At 36.2% G+C, this 16,983-nt stretch overlaps 1 protein-coding gene across 2 annotated transcripts in view; it reads left to right on the top strand.

Moving 5' to 3' along the window:
- Positions 1-16,983, top strand: part of ZNF451 (zinc finger protein 451) — an 84,130-nt gene that overhangs the window by 51,111 nt on the left and 16,036 nt on the right. For both annotated transcript variants that reach the window (XM_003926366.4, XM_074398132.1), the window contains 5 exons: positions 4,326-4,479; positions 4,971-5,118; positions 10,412-12,012; positions 14,341-14,484; positions 15,547-15,677. In XM_003926366.4, coding sequence (XP_003926415.1) covers positions 4,326-4,479; positions 4,971-5,118; positions 10,412-12,012; positions 14,341-14,484; positions 15,547-15,677 — 2,178 coding nt within the window. The remainder of the gene's footprint in view (positions 1-4,325; positions 4,480-4,970; positions 5,119-10,411; positions 12,013-14,340; positions 14,485-15,546; positions 15,678-16,983) is intronic.

Genomic DNA, 16,983 nt, shown 5'->3' with positions numbered 1-16,983 from the left:
ATAGGTATGAATTCTGTTTTGTAAAATGACAGTCTCCCATGAAAGAAAGTCAAATTATTCACAATTTGCATTGTTTTCCTTGCTTCCTTCCCCCTTTTCTTTGATATTCAGTTTCTTCCCTGTAGACTAGGCCTTCTCAAACTTTAATGCACACACAAATCACTTTGGAATTTTGTTAAAGTGCAGATTCTGACTCAGGATATCCCAGGTGAAGCCCTAGATTCATATTTCTAACAAGCTTTTAGGTGCTGCCATTGTTGTCATTCATTGAATTATACTTTTGAGTAGTAAGTTTCTAGTGGCTTTTGACATGAAAGCCATTAAATGGCTATTCTATCACCAGACAGCATCCTGCTTTTCTCCCTCTTTTGTGATAGTAGTGGTGGATGTATTACTGTAAGCTCCTTTGTTACCTCAGTGTCATTTGTGAGTTGGTTGGAGCTACCACTCATTATTCTGTTTCTAGGGCTACTGTATCATACAAGGTGACTTTTCTCCTTTGGTAACTCATCTTCCCTATGCCTACATACCCACTAAACTACTTTGTGTCTCCATGGATTTATCTATTCTGGATATTTTATATAAAAGGAATCAAACAATATGCAGCCTTTGTGACTAGATTCTTTCACTTACCATAAAGTATTTCAAGGCTTATTCATATTGTAGCATGTATCAGTACTTCATTTTTTATTGCCAAGTAATATTTCGTTGTATGGATATATGCCACATTTTAGTGAACCGTTCATTAGTTGATGGACATTTGGGTTGTTTCTGCCTTTTGGCTACTATGAACAATGCTTCTATAAACAAACTTCCAAGTCTTTGTGTAAACATACGTTTTAACTCCTCTAACGAGTTAAATTGATAGGTCATATGGCACCTTTTTAATTTTTTTTGAAGAACTGCCAAACTGCTGTCTAATGCACAGCACCATTTTACTTTCCCGCCAGCAGTGTTTGTGGGTTTCAGTTTCTCCACATCTTATCCACACTTACTCCTGTCTTTTAAAACTTAGCCATTCTAGTGGATGTGAAATGGTATTTTTGGTTCTACTTTTTGTTGTTGTTTTTTTTTGAGATGGATTCTCTCTCTGTTGCCCAAGCAGTGGCAGTCTCGGCTCACTGCAACCTCTGCCTCCCGGGTCCAAATGATTCTGCTGCCTCAGCCTCCCAAGTAGCTGGGATTACAGGCACCTGCCTAATTTTTTGTATTTTTAGTAGAGGTGGAGTTTCACTATGTTGGCCAGGCTGGTTTTGATGATCCGCCTCTCTTGGCCTCCCAAACTTCTGGGATTACAGGCATGAGCCACCATGCCTGGCCCTACTTTTCTTAATACTACAAATTTGTATGGTGTCTTTTAATGTAACCAGAAATATGGTAAAAAGGAATTGAGTACTTTATCACATACCTTATTTTCCATTTTTTCTCCCAATTTGTAGATCATATTTGCAGGTATGCCATATATGTATAAATTTTTTTTTTAAATAAGAGAGAGAGAGAAATGGGGTCCTGCTTTGTTGCCCAGGCTGGTGTCAAATTCCTGGGCTCAAGCTGTCCGCCCACCTCAGCCTCCCAAAGTGCTGAGATTAGAGGTGTGAGCCACTGCTTCTGGCCAGGAATACAATATTTTTATAATAGGTACATTCTAATAAAATTTTATATGGAATTCACATTTTGGTTCTATTGAGCAAATCATTTAGACAACTTTATGTGAGTTCATTTATAACTTATAATTAAACCAGAAGTGGTTTTATGAGTTTAGGGTTCTTCGAGTAGGAGAAATATGTATAAATTGGTGGTTAGTAAATGCCTTTATTGCTCTCATCATTTAGAATCTTCAAATTGGAATGAAAATGTCCTCCTTGGTGTACTTTTCTGTGTGGCACTCATCAAATTAAAACAGGAGGGGAGTACGGTGGGGAAGTAGTAGTGAAACCAGCATAGAATTCATAACCAAGTTTATAAAGCTGGGTTTAAATGGAAGTTTGTCTTTTCTAGGGAGGGGTACAACTTGGTAGGAGGGAAAGTTGGTTGACTTATCAGAATTTTAATTTTCTCGTTTCTAAATAATGAAGATGGTACCTCATGGGGTTATTATGAGGATTAAGTAGGTAAACATATTTAGAACCTCAGTGTGGTTCCTGACACGTGCTCAGTATAAATACAGATTTTTTATCTCTCTTCTGGTTGCATCTTATAAGTACTACACAAACTATTCTGACGTTTCTAGTGTTAATGATAGTAAATATAAGGCACAATACAGTTTTTAAGGCTATTACTATAAAGATTAACAAGAATTGAAATTATAACAAGCATATACAAATATACATGCACTTATACTTTTAAAATTTCCTATTTTTTTTTTCTTTTTTTGAGATGGAGTTTCGCTCCTTACCCAGGCTGGAGTGCAATGGCGCGATCTCGGCTCACCACAACCTCTGCCTCCTGGGTTCAAGTAATTCTCCTGCCTCAGCCTCCTGAGTAGCTGGGATTACAGGCATGCGCCACCATGCCCAGCTAATTGTTTGTATTTTTAGTAGAGACAGGGTTTCACCATGTTGACCAGGATGGTCTCAATCTCTAGACCTCGTGATCCACCCACCTCAGCCTCCCAAAGTGCTGGGATTACAGGCTTGAGCCACCGCACCTGGCTTAAAATTTCCTATTTTAACATAGAGGAGGCTCTTAACCAGGTTTAGAAACTTAGATGCTAGAATAGACATACCTATTTGACTATGTCAGATTTAAAAAGTGACCATAGGCCAAGTTATGGCTTAATGCCTATAATCTCGGCGCTTTGGGAGGCCAGGGCAAGAGGGTCACTAGAATTCAGGAGTTAGATATCAGCCTGGGCAATGTGGAAAGACCTTGCCTTTACAAAAAATAAAAAGAAATTAGCTGGATATATTGGTGCATGCCTGTGGTCCCAGCTTCTTGGGAGCCTGGGATAGGAGGATTGCTTGAGCCCAGGATGTAAGGGTGCGGTGAGCCATGATTGCATCACTGCATTCCAGCCTGGGTTGCAGAGTGAGCTCTTGTCTCAAAAATAAATAAATAAATAAGTAAATAATAAAGACTATAAACAAAACAGATAACTGGAAAAATATTTCCAAAATGGAAAATGAGGTAGAAAATTAATTTCAATAACAAAGGACTGATACAAATTGATCAGAAGAAGAGAAAACAAAACAATTGAAAGATAAAGCTAAAAAATATGAATAAAAAATTCACATAAGAACACAACTAGATAGCTAACAAGTGTATGAATAAATGCTCAAATTCACAGATAGGAAATGAAAATTAAAGTAGCAATGAAGGCCAAGTATGGTGGCTCATGCCTGTAATCCCAGGACTTTGGGAGGCCAAGGCAGGTGGATCAGTTAAACCCAGAAGTTCAAGACCAGCCTGAGCAACATGGGGAAATGCCATCTCTACCAAAAATACAAAAACTAACCTGACAAAAATGAAAAAGATTCATAATATATATTATTGCCAGACTCATTGAGTACTAGGGGATATGTGAATTGGTAGAGCCTTTTTGAAAACCAGTCATACAATGTCTTTTAATGTTCAATATTTACCCTTTAGCCTTATAGGGCCACTCTTGAGAATGAGAAAAAAGCACCTACCAGTAAGGATATGTATTCAAGGATGTTTACAAGATCCTTGTTTCTAATGGGGGAAAAAACAATAAAACTACAAATATAACTGGAAATAAATGTTTACTAAGTTGAATAGATCCACACCATGGCATAGTTTGCAACCATTAAGAAGCATTAATTACAGATGTACCAGCTGATTTTCAGAGATTTTCTTTAGATACTATGGAATGAGAAAACTAATAGGCAGAGTCTATAAAATAATATTTGATAAAACAATGACATTTCCCTTGCTTATTTCTATGTATCTTTGTAGCTGATTAAACATGGAGAAATTTTTGGAAAAATACATAATGCAGGGTAGAGTGAAGGAGGCAACACATTAGGAAAAGTACACGTGGTGTGATCACATTTATGCCTTTATATATTACATGCGAATGTGTATGTAAAAAATGAAAAATATATAGAAAGCAAATGTTCTTCTATATTTATTACCACAACAGATGGCCATAATTTGGTTTTGAGGAAAAAAACTAAAGTATTACATTTGGGACCTCAGTGATAATAAAAGTTGCATAATTCGCACTCAGAGAAGAACATCTTTCATGTTAAAAATTGATATAGGATATTGCAAATAAATGATAAATAGGGAATTTTGAAATTTGGTTTTAAGAAATTGAGTATTGACTTTAGTTGTCCATAATACAGCTTTTTCTTATGTTTTAGGAAGCCACAGATGATGGACATGACAACAACCTTCTTCCTCAGATTATTCAGTGTTTTGCATGTCCAAATTGCTTCCTTCTTTTTAGCAGCAAGGATGAGTGTTTGAAGCATATGTCTGGAAAAAATCATTTCCATCAGAGTTTCAAACTGGGTGGTATGTTAATACTCTCATCTGCTGAAAATTATTAAACTACTTTAATCTTTGCTGATTTATCATACTTCTCAGATCATTCTTGAGATTACTTAACCTCATCTTAGTTTTAGAACTATGAGAATAAAAGACCGAATTCTTATTTAAAAACAAAGATTCATAATGTTTGTTTGTACATATGAGTATGCTTACTAACTTTGAAGAGTAAAGAGAAACATGGGAAGCAAATATTTATTCAGGATAATGTTTTTGTAATATCATGATATTTTGGAAGTTTTCTGTTTCTTGGCATTTAAGACTCAAATTTTAATTTGAGTATGAGTAAGGCATTCTTTGTATTTAAGGCTGAAAAGTGGCTTCCCTTATATTTTTATTGCCAAAGTTACTGTCTTCTTTTACTTACTTCAACTAATGTTGAGAAGGGCTAAGGGGAGGAAGGTTGAGTTACTCTATACTCAAATAACTTTACAAATTATGGTTTTTTTGTCTTTCAGATAACAAAGGAACTGCACAACCAATATCTTTTCCATCTTTTGCAAAGAAACTTTTGATCTCTCTGTGCAAAGATGTTCCATTTCAAGTTAAGTGTGTGGCCTGCCACCAGACACTGCGTTCCCACATGGAGCTCACTGCCCATTTCAGGTTTGTATAGGTCTAGGGCTGTAAAGAAATACTGGTGAGCTTTTCCCAGTGAGAAGATTCAGCAAATACATTTCCTATCCCATGTTTCTCTCCTTTTAAAATGAGAATGTACAGTTGCCTGGAAATTAACCAAATTTAGCATTTTGAGAGATGTCAGAGATGTGGAAGCATGGATATATTGATACTGCTGTGAATGTAAAGCAAGTTAACAGTTCTGAGTTTTGTGTATGTTTTTCTGTGTGTTTTCTGTAAGTGTGAGTAGGAGAGGAAAAGGTTAAAGTAGAACCTTGGCTTTAAGTCAACTGGAATGGAAACTATCATATGCATGTGAAAGATTAAATCTCATTGAAAGGCCACATTTATCAAGTAACCAAGAAAGATTCCAGTATGATTTGTTATTGCCATGGTATCTGTGAGATTTATATTTTTTAGTACATTGTTCCTTTTTATAGATAAAGTAGTATTGTGTGAATATAGCACAGTTTGTTCATCCATTCCTATCTTGATAGCTTTTATAATTTATAGCTTTTATGAATAAAGCTGCTTTGAATATTTTTTACAAGTCTTTTCATGGGCATATGTTTCCATTTTTCTTGGATGGACATTGAAAAGTGGAATTGTTGGTTCAGAAGTAGATGTATATTGAACTTTATGAGAATCTACTAAATATCCAAAGTTGGTCGTACTAGTTTCTATTCCTACAGGTAAGGTATGAAAGTTCTACTTACTCTTCACCCTTGCTAACATTTGATATGGTCACTCTTTTTTGTTTTACCTGTTCTTGTGTCTCAGTTTATTGTATGCATTTTCTTGATGACCAATGATGATGGGCACTTTTTCGTGTGCTTATGGGCTGTTTATCTTTGTGAAATCTCTGTTCAAGTCTTTTGCTAATTTAAAACATTAAATTGTTTGCCTTCTCAATAGTGAGTTGGGGTTCTTTGTATATTCTAGATACGAATCTTTTGTCCGATTCTAGAATATAGGAATTTCTAGAATATACAGATATTTATGAATATATTTTCCTAGCTCTGATTTTGCATATTCATATTTTTAATTATAACTTTTGATGAACAGAAGCTTTTCTTTGCAGTAAGTGTAATTTGTTGATTTTCTTCTTCTTCTTTTCTTGAAATGGAGTATTGCTTTGTCGCCCAGGTTGGAGTGCAGTGGTGCGATCTTAGCTCACTGCAACCTGTGCCAACCAGGTCCTGGTTCAAGCGATTCTCCTGCTTCAGCCTCTGGAGTAGCTGGGACTACAGGTGCCCACCACCACGCCTGGCTAATTTTTTGTATTTTTATTAGAGACGGGGTTTCACCCTGTTAGCCAGGATGGTCTCGATTTCCTGATCTTGGGATCTGTCCACCTCGGCCTCCCACAGTGCTGGGATTATAGGCTTGAGCCACTGCACCCAGCCTGTTTTCTTTTTTTTAATAGTTATGATTTCTGTGTCCTAAGAAACCCTTGCCTCTTCTTGCTTAAAGAATGTATTTAGTTTTTCTGAATTCAGCTTTGCTATATTTAAAGTTTCATATTTATTTCTATAATATATTTCAAATTTTTATTGATTTTTTTTTTTTTTACAGCAACCGTTATCTGGTTTCCCTGGTGATTCTCTGTTGTTTGCCCATTTTCTAGTTTATTAATTTCTGCTCTTTAAATTTTGAATTTAATTTGCTTATATTTGTCTAGCTCTTAAGGTAGAAGTTTAGATTGACTTTGAATGTTTGTTTTCAATATAAACATTAAAAAATATAAATTTTCCTCTAAGCCCTGCTTTACCTTCATCCCACAGATGTTGGTAAGTTGTGTTTTCATTTTTAATCAGTTAGAAGTACTTACTTATCTCTTTTCCTCGTTTAACCATAGAACTACCATATGCTCCAGCAGTTTTTGCTACTTGACAGCCAAGAGCAATGTGAATGTATATCCACACAAAGACTTGTATGTTTGTTTGTAGCAGCATTATTCATAATGGTAAAAAAGTGGGAGCAGCGCAAGTGTCCATCAGCTGACAAATTTTTTTAAATGGACATACCCATACAAGGGAATTTTATTTGGCCATGAAAAGGATTGAAATACTGATTACATGTTACAACCTCAATTAACTTTGAAAACATTATGCTAAATGAAATAAGCTAGTCACAAAATGTCCATTTATATAATTGTGTTCACATGAAATTCCAGATTAGGGAAATCTGTAGACACAGAAAATAGTTGCTTAGGGCTCCTTTGTTGCTTGGAGTTGGGGAGCTTGGTGAAAAGGGAGGTGGGGAGGTGACAGCTAAAGTGTATGAGTTTTCTTTTTGACATGGCGCAGTGTTCTAAAATTGACCGTGTTGATGGTTAAACATAGCTGTGTGTGAAAAATAGTTGAAATTATATACCCTAAATGGGTGAATTATATGGTATGTGAATTATCTCACTTTTTTTTTTTTTTGAGACAGTATCTCTGACATCCAGACTGGAGTGCAGTGGTGTAATCTTGGCTCACTGTAATCTCTGCCTCCCTAGTACAAGCGATTCTCATGCCCCAGCCTCCCAAGTAGCTGGGACTACAGGTGCTTGCCACCATGCCCAGCTAATTTTTGTATTTTTGGTAGAGACAGGGTTCCACCATATTTACCAGGCTGGTCTTGAACTCCTGACCTCAAGTGATTTGCCTGCCTCAGCCTACTGGAATTACCAGTGTGAGCCACCGCACGTGGCCGTGAATTATACCTCAATAAAGCTGTTTAAAAATCTTTTTGAAAAATGTTATCTTGCCCTTTTGATTTCTTCTTTGACCTATATGTTTATTAGAAATGTGTTGCTTGACCGGGCACCGTGGCTCACACCTGTAATCCTAACACTTTGAGAGGCTGATGCAGGTGGATTGCCTGATCTAAGGAGTTCAAGACCAGACTAACCTGGCTAACATGCTGAAACCCCATCTCTACTAAAAATACAAAAAAATTAACGGTGTGTGCCGATACACGCCTGTAATCCCAGCTACGTGTCGGCTGAGGCCAGAGAATGGCTTGAACCTGGGACGCAGAGGTTGCAGTGAGCCAAGATCGTGCCACTGCACTCCAGCCTGGGTGACAGAAAGATTCTGTCTTGAAATACACAAACAAAAAAGATATGTGTTGCTTAACTTCTAAAGGTTTATAGATGTTACATTTAGGTATCTAATTTATGGATATTTAGGGATTTTTATTATTTCTCATTTCCAATTTAATTTCATAATAATTAGAGAACATATTTTTTTTTTCTTTTGAAATAGATTAAATGTATAAAATGGCAGCAAGTCTGTTCTCTCTGGAGTTTAGTAGTGAAGGGGAGACAGTTGAAGCACAGTTACTTTTTTTTATTTTGCTAGAGAGGTTGATTTATTTTGAGTTAATTTATGGAATAGTGTGTGGTTTTATTGGGCCTGGTTCCTCAGTGCAAAAGTACCTATGGTCATGACATTTGCCTGACATAAAACTAATCTGTTATTCATGTTTATTTCTTTATTTATAGATTTAGGGGTACAAGTGCAGTTTTGTTACATATTTATTGTGAAGTGATGATATCTGGGCTTTTTAATGTACCTGTCATCCAAATAGTGAACATTGTACCCAATAGGTTATTTTTCAACCCTTACCCACTTCCCAATCTCTGACCTTTTGGAGTTTTCAGTGTCTGTTTATTATTTCACTCTCTATAGCCATGTGTATCCATTGTTTAGCTCTCACTTAGAACTGAAAATGTACGTATTTGGCATTCTGAGTTATTTCACTTAGTATAATGGCCTCCAGTTCCACATACATTGCTGCAAAAGGCATGATTTCATTATTTTTATGGTTGAGTAGTATTCCATGGCATATATACCATATTTTCTTTATTCATAATCCATGTATGGACACTTAGGTTGATTCCATTCATTATTGCTATTGTGAATAGTGTTGTGGTAAATGTACAAGTGTAGGTGTCTTTTTGATATAATGCTTGCTTTTTCTTTAGGTAGGTATCAGTAGTGAGACTCCTGGATCAAAGGGTGGTTCTCTTTTTAGTTTTTTGAGAAATCTCCATATTGTTTTCCATAGAGGTTGTACTAATTTACTTTCTGACCAACAGTGTTATAAGTGTTGCCTTTTCTCTGTAACACTTTTCTCTGTAACTCTGCCAATGTCAGTTTTTTGACTTTTTAATAACAGCCATTCTAACTGGTGTAAGACAGTAATGCATTGTTGTTTTAATTTGAAGTTTTCTGATGATTAGTAATGTTGAGTATTTTTTGCATGTATTTTTGGGTCAGTTGTATGTCTTCTTTTGAGAAATATTTAGTCATGTCCTTTGCCCACTTCTTGATGGGATTATTTGTGGGTTTTTTCTTGTTGAGTAGTTTAAGTTTCTAGTAGATTCTGAATATTAGTCCTTTCTCAGATGCGTAGTTTGCAGATATTTTCTCCCATTCTGTAGGTTGTCTGTTTACTCTCTTGATTATTTCTTTTGCTGTGCTTAATCTTTTTAATCCTATTTGTCTATTTTTGGGTTTTGTTGCATTTGATTTTGAGAACTTAGGCATAAATTTTTTGCCTAGGCCAGTGTCCAGAAGGGGTTTTCATAGGTTTTCTTCTAGAATTTTTATAGTTTCAAGTCTTAATCTTTAATCCATCTTAATTTCCGTATATGATGAGAGATATGGGTTGTTTTATTCTAATGCATATGGCTATCCAGTTTTTTCAGCACCATTTATTAAATAAGGTGTCCTTTTCACAGTGTTTATTTTTCTTTTGTTAAAGATCAGTAGTTTGTAGATATGTGGCTTTATTGCTGGATTCTCTGTTCTGTTCCATTGATCTTTGTGTCAGTTTTTATGCCAGTACATGTTGTTTTGGTTATGATAACCCTTGTATCAACATTGATCAGTTTGTAAAGAATAGGTCCTGGGTTGTCTAGATTTTACCATAGTGTTCTTTCATACATTTTAATTTCCTTGGAGAGTCTAATAATTTGCATGTTCAGTAAGGTCCTCTGTCAGTGCTTTTGATACTGATTTTAGTTTTCTAAAATTTGCCTGAATTTAAAAAATTTTGAATCTAGTTTTAGCCTTTTGTATTTTAACTAAAAATAGATAAAATGTAAATAATACTCAAATATTTTGAGATGATAGAACATCGTTATGTCATCTGTGTCTTTATTGAAAAATATCGTTTAGCGCTTACTTATATGTTGGTTATTTTGTAATTCTTTCAATAAAATGCAGCAATGGTATATTTAGAAAATACTTCTGAAAGAGTTTCTATTTCTTTTTATCTAATTTAGAGTTCGTTGTCGAAATGCTGGTCCTGTAGCTGTAGCTGAGAAGAGCATTACCCAGGTTGCAGAGAAATTCATATTAAGAGGTTATTGTCCAGATTGCAATCAAGTCTTTGTGGATGAAGCCAGCACCCAGAATCATAAGCAGAATTCAGGACACAAAATTCGACTCATTAACTCAGTGGAAGAATCAGTCTTACTTTATTGCCACAGCAGTGAAGGGAATAAGGATCCTTCTTCTGACTTGCATTTATTGTTGGATCAATCAAAATTTTCGTCACTTAAAAGAACTATGTCAATTAAAGAATCTAGCTCACAGGAGTGCATTGCCATTCCAAAAAAGAAGATGAATTTAAAAGATAAAAGCCATGAAGGTGTTGCTTGTGTCCAGAAAGAAAAGACAGTAGTTAAAACCTGGTTCTGTGAATGCAATCAACGATTCCCAAGTGAAGATGCAGTGGAAAAGCATGTTTTCTCAGCAAACACAATGGGTTATAAGTGTGTGGTCTGTGCAAAGGTGTGTGATGATTCAGGGGTCATTCGTTTACATATGAGCCGGATTCATGGAGGGGCACATTTAAATAACTTTCTTTTCTGGTGTCGAACATGCAAAAAGGAGTTAACAAGGAAAGATACTATCATGGCACATGTGACTGAATTTCATAATGGACACAGATATTTTTATGAGATGGATGAGGTAGAAGATGAAACTTTGCCATCATCCTCGACAACATTGGGTAATTTGACTGCTAACCAACCTTTATCAGCTATTACTGTTATTGATCATTCTCCAACAAATAGTTCTCCAAGGGGCAAATGGCAATGCCGGATTTGTGAAGATATGTTTGATTCCCAAGAATATGTAAAACAGCACTGCCTGTCTTTGGCAAGCCACAAGTTTCATAGATACAGCTGTGCTCATTGCAGAAAGCCTTTTCATAAGATAGAAACATTGTACCGACATTGCCAAGATGAACATGGTAATGAGATAAAGATTAAATACTTGTGTGGGCTCTGTGATCTTATCTTTAATGAGGAAGAAGCATTTTTGAGTCATTATGAGGAGCACCACAGCATAGATTATGTATTTGTGTCAGAAAAAACTGAAACCTCAATTAAAACTGAAGATGATTTTCCAGTAATGGAGACCAGTAACCAGTTAACTTGTGGTTGCCGTGAGAGTTACGTCTGTAAAGTCAACAGAAAAGCAGATTATAGTAGATGCCTCCAAATCATGCTGGATAAAGGAAAACTGTGGTTTCGCTGCAGTTTATGTTCGGCAACAGCACAGACTGTAACCGACATGAACACTCATATCCATCAAGTGCACAAAGAAAACGGTGAGGAGGAGCAGCATTATGTAATCAAATGTGGCACCTGCACCAAAGCATTTCATGATCCTGAGAGTGCGCAGCAGCATTTCCATAGAAAACATTGCTTCTTACAGAAACCCAGTGTGGCTCATTTTGGATCTGAAAAATCAAGCCTGTACAAGTTTACTGCCAGTGCCTCACATGCAGAGAGAAAACTGAAACAGGCAGTAAACTATTCAAAAAGTTTAGACATGGAGAAAGGAGTTGAGAATGACCTAAGCTATCAGAATATAGGTATGGCTTTATAGCTCTTTGCAAAACTTCATATGCTAATATTGAAACTTACATACAATGTACTCACCTCATTTCAATTTTGAAGCAAGAAACAGGATAGCTTTTTGAGGATATGTTAGTTAATTACTATGGTATATACATTTTAGGGATTTGTATTCCAACTACTACATTTATCCACTTTCTAAAAGTTAAGGGGATAAAGAGTATATGTTCACTTTAAATAATATATATTTTAGATATCATTTTGTTTTACAAAAGGTGTGGAGATTTTGAAGATGAAGGAAGTTGATAGTCTTTATGAAAGTTAGATTTGAAAGTTATCCTAGATATTGCTGTCATTTAGGTTTTTCTTGTAATATTTGAGTTCACAAAAAGATAAATCATGGGAATTATTTTTGTTTCTATTTGGCTTTATTTTTAGTGTGACAAATTTTAAAGATCATTTCAGCATTTATGTATTTTTGTTATGATTAACTTGGAAGCAAAGCTTTAACATACAGTTAAAATAGCAATTAGAAGTAGCGTTAAAGTGGTTGCAAGAAACCAGGGGGAAAATTGAAATATGATTTCCTTGTTTGTGCGTATTCTAGTACTTTCTTCCATATGATAGGTTTAAGTCAGTCTAGGCAAGTGTTATGTGTTTTTTTCTTACTGTTTAGAAGTATAATTTGTTTTGTTTAGAGTATAATTTTAAGTGCATATACTTTTATTTTTTAAATTTTTTTATTGAGGTGAAGTCTTACTATGTTGCTCAGGCTGGTTTCGAACTCCTGACCTCAAGCGGTCCTCCCATTTCAGCCTTCCAAAGTGCTGGAATTACAGGTGTGAGCCACCACACCTGATTGAAGTCTATATTCTTTTAAATAAAGATTAACTATTAGTGAGTTATACAGTGTAGTGTATTTTGGTACAATGAGAATATGTGAAAATTTTGGCCAGTAATGTTTTTATTAACTAGTGAACTTTCACAGGCTTGCTATGTAATATATGTAGATCTCAACATCACCTTAAGCCATGACATGTTTTCAGTGATAAAGAATTAAATCATGAGCTGCCTAGTCAACTGTACTCTAAATAGTGAAACACAGTTGCACCATTTTATGTTCTCTTAGGCTTTTCTTTTGCTCTTTTGTTTACTTTTTTTGGGAATTTGTGTTAGTCTGCATTTGATAGAAAATGGAATATCGGCCGGGCGCGGTGGCTCAAGCCTGTAATCCCAGCACTTTGGGAGGCTGAGGCGGGCGGATCACGAGGTCAAGAGATCGAGACCATCTGGTCAACATGGTGAAACCCCGTCTCTACCAAAAATACAAAAAATTAGCTGGGCATGGTGGCGCGTGCCTGTAATCCCAGCTACTCGGGAGGCTGAGGCAGGAGTATTGCCTGAACCCAGGAGGCGGAGGTTGCGGTGAGCCGAGATCGCGCCATTGCACTCCTGCCTGGGTAACAAGAGGGAAACTCCGTCTCAAAAAAAAAAAAAGAAAATGGAATATCTAAATCTAGAATTACTGAGAAGTTAGAGAAAAGATGTAAGGTAGCTTGGAGAAATGGAAGGGAATGGCAGTGGTATATTTGAGGGAACTACTAGAGTAGAAATGATTCCTTTTAAAAATAATAGAACATTTTAAAGTTTGCATTGCTACCACAGGAAACTTAAGGGCTTGTCAAAGTGGAAAAGTATGAAACAAGGCAAAGGGGAGAAAGAATGAGAGTTAGTGCATGGGGAGAAGTGAAAGAAGAATCTGAGAGAACCAAGAAGATGTGTTAATGGGGAGAGGTGTCACTGTGCCACTGGCATCTATTTCTAGCATGACTTTATGGCAGCTGGGTTCCAGATTATCTTATTTCTACTCTCTAGGGTGTTTAATTGTAGAGCTAGAGGGCTACTAATAAGTCAGTCTAGATTGGGAAAAGAACCAAATTCTGGTGAAGAGAATGTTCTTAATAGGTTACCTTGAAATTTTATACAGAGGGTGTTAGTTTTTGCTTATTTAGCCTTAAAACTTGGTTTTCTAGTTCTTCTAGTTTTTCTTTTTAGTTCTTCTAGGTTTTCTAGTTCTTCTTTTTAACAAGCCGTAGAATCCATGGCAAATATTTGCAAGAAGGATATATAATCAAATTTGCGAAATGTTCAGAATATTTTTATCTGATTTAAGTGTAAACAGTGTCATGTACAGATTTGGATTTCACAAAAAGGTTTAGATAGAAATGAGTAACATTCAAGATTAGTTTTTTTTTATATTAGGCTTCTAATATCTTTTGGATTTGAAATCAGATTGATTTTAGCAAATTCTTACTGAATTCATGTTGATATTTCTGTCTTCTCAGAGGAAGAAATGGTTGAGCTTCCAGATTTGGATTACCTGCGAACCATGACTCATATAGTCTTTGTAGATTTTGATAACTGGTCAAACTTTTTTGGTCATCTACCAGGGCATCTAAACCAAGGAACATTTATTTGGGGCTTTCAAGGTACGGTTAATAAGAAAAACACAAGAAAACTCTTTTTCCCACCTCTTAGAATATAGTTCAGTTTAAAAGGCTTCTCTTAAACCTTTCTGGATAGAACATAGGAACATAATTGGAATATTTTGTGTTATAGTTACTCCGCTACAGTAGTTTTCTCTACATGCCTCTGTGGTAAATGTTAACTCTATTTGGTGACTCAAAGTTTATGTATCTTTTGATAGAGATTGAAAAAGCCTTTCTTCAGCACCTAAAATATGTCAGGAACTATGGCTTTATACTAACATTGTTACTGATTATTATGGTTTTATCTCTTTTAAAATAACAAGAAGCAGATGTTTTGTTTTTGTTTTTTATATTTTTCCCCTAAAGTTTTAAAACTAATAAATAGTAGAGTTAACTTTGGCAATGTGGCCTCTCAGCTCACAGGACTAATGTTATTTTCAACATGCATAACTGCATCTTTGGTTCATCCTTGCTGTTCTTAAGTGTTCAGCATCATCTAAACCTCTTCACAAATTCTTGACCAAACCTGGGGGAGAGACTTCTTTGGTTTACAGAGGATTAGTATGGTGAGCATCTGCTAATTGTTTGTGTTTGATAGGAAATAGGATGTAAAGAGAAAGATTGGGGTTAAATATAGGAAACCTACAGACCTGGATAAGTTAGCCAGTATAATTGTTTTAGTAAGTTGAGCTTTGGTAATTGCCCAACATTTCTGTCCACTGAACAGTGGTGACATATTTCTGAAAACCACTTATGTTTAACACTTACAGAATAATGCCATTCAAAGAATTTTTACACACATTACTTTTAATTTTGTTTAATAACCATGTGAGTTTTAAGATGAGTTGACTTTAAGGTGAGATTCAGGGAAGTTGGTCTCCTTTCTCAAGATTGTAAAGCAACAAAATGATGATGCTTATGCTAGGATGGAGTTCTTCCACGTGCTAATCTAGTACTTTGTCTCCAGAAAAATTTTTTTCTAGTATGTGTTTTTTCTTAATAAAATTTTTGGCCTTTCCTCCCCTGTTTGACTATCAATTTTGCCTTTTCTAAACTTAATAGGAGGAAACACCAATTGGAAGCCTCCACTCAACTGTAAGATTTATAATTACCTGAACAGGATTGGATGCTTCTTCCTTCACCCTCGCTGTAGTAAAAGAAAAGATGCTGCTGATTTTGCCATATGTATGCATGTGAGTCATTGTTTTATTCAAAATCTAATGTGAATCTAGACCCACTTGCATTTTTTTTCCCCAACTGAATTAGAGTTAGAGAATTCTAAAGTACTTCAGGTTCTACCTATGACTATTATGAGGGTAGGAGCCCATAGCATATTTTTATTGCTTTATCCCCAACTTCTAGGAAACCTTCAGCTGTCCACAATGGATCCTCAACTATTTGTGGGATAAATGCAGAGATGATACTGTTTTTTTGTTTTGTTTTTGTTTTTGAGACAGAGTCTCACTCTGTTGCCCAGGCTGGAGTGCAGTGGTATAATCTCGGCTCACTGCAACCTCTGCCCCCTGGGCTCAAATGGTTCTCATGTGCCAGCCTCCTGAGTATCTGGGACTATAGGCTGACACCACCATGCCCAGCTAATGTTTGTATTTTTAGTAGAGACGGGGTTTCTCCATGTTAGCCAGGCTGGTCTTGAACTCCTGGCTTCAAGTGATCTGCCTGCCTAGGCTTCCCAAAGTGCTGGATTATAGGTGTGAGCCACTGATCCTTGCTGATGACCCTTTCATATTTTAATCTCTCTAAAATTAAGAGGCACCTTAACTATCACTGTTGGCCTAGATATAATTTGCATTTGCTTCTGCCTCTGCCAGTTACGTAGAGAAACTACCAGACTGAGACTCACTTTAAATTCTCTGCTTAGGACTTACATGTCACACTGATAATGTAAATTTACTCTCCAAACTTGTTGACTTTGTTTAAATAACAAAAGATTTCTTTTTCCCTGTATCTAGTGCCAAGATTGAATCATGCAAATTGCCTTGCTTACCTTTTCTCTATGGCAGATTTCTTATTTATCCTTACATTGTGTATATGGCCCTTTAGCATTCCAACTTTATGTGAGGTCCTTCTGTTGGACTTCCATTTTGGCTTTTTCTTTTCGTGGCACATAAAATAGCTTATATCATTTTATGGCATCTTATATTTTATTAAATGTGTGGTGTTTCATTTACGAAGGAGATCTTTCTTTTTTCATTTTGGGATGGAGGCTCGCTCTGTCACCCAGGCTGGGGTGCAGTGGTGCAGTCTCAGCTACAACCTTTGCCTCCTAGGTTCAAGCAATTCTCTAGCCTCAGCCTGGGATCCCGAGTAGCTGGGATTACAGGCATGTGCCACCACACCTAGCTAAATTTTGCATTTTTTAGTAGAGAGGATTTCTCCATGTTGGCCAGGATGGTCTTGAACTCCTGACCTCAGGTGATCTGCCTGCCTCTGCCTCCCAAAGTGTTGGGATTACAGGCGTGAACCACTGTGCCCAGCTGA

This window comes from Saimiri boliviensis, chromosome 4 (genome assembly GCF_048565385.1).
Source record: "Saimiri boliviensis isolate mSaiBol1 chromosome 4, mSaiBol1.pri, whole genome shotgun sequence".
NCBI classification, from domain to species: Eukaryota; Metazoa; Chordata; class Mammalia; order Primates; family Cebidae; genus Saimiri; species Saimiri boliviensis.
The sequence above is the reverse complement of the archived record's forward strand: the minus strand, read 5'-3'. Positions and strand labels throughout refer to the sequence as shown.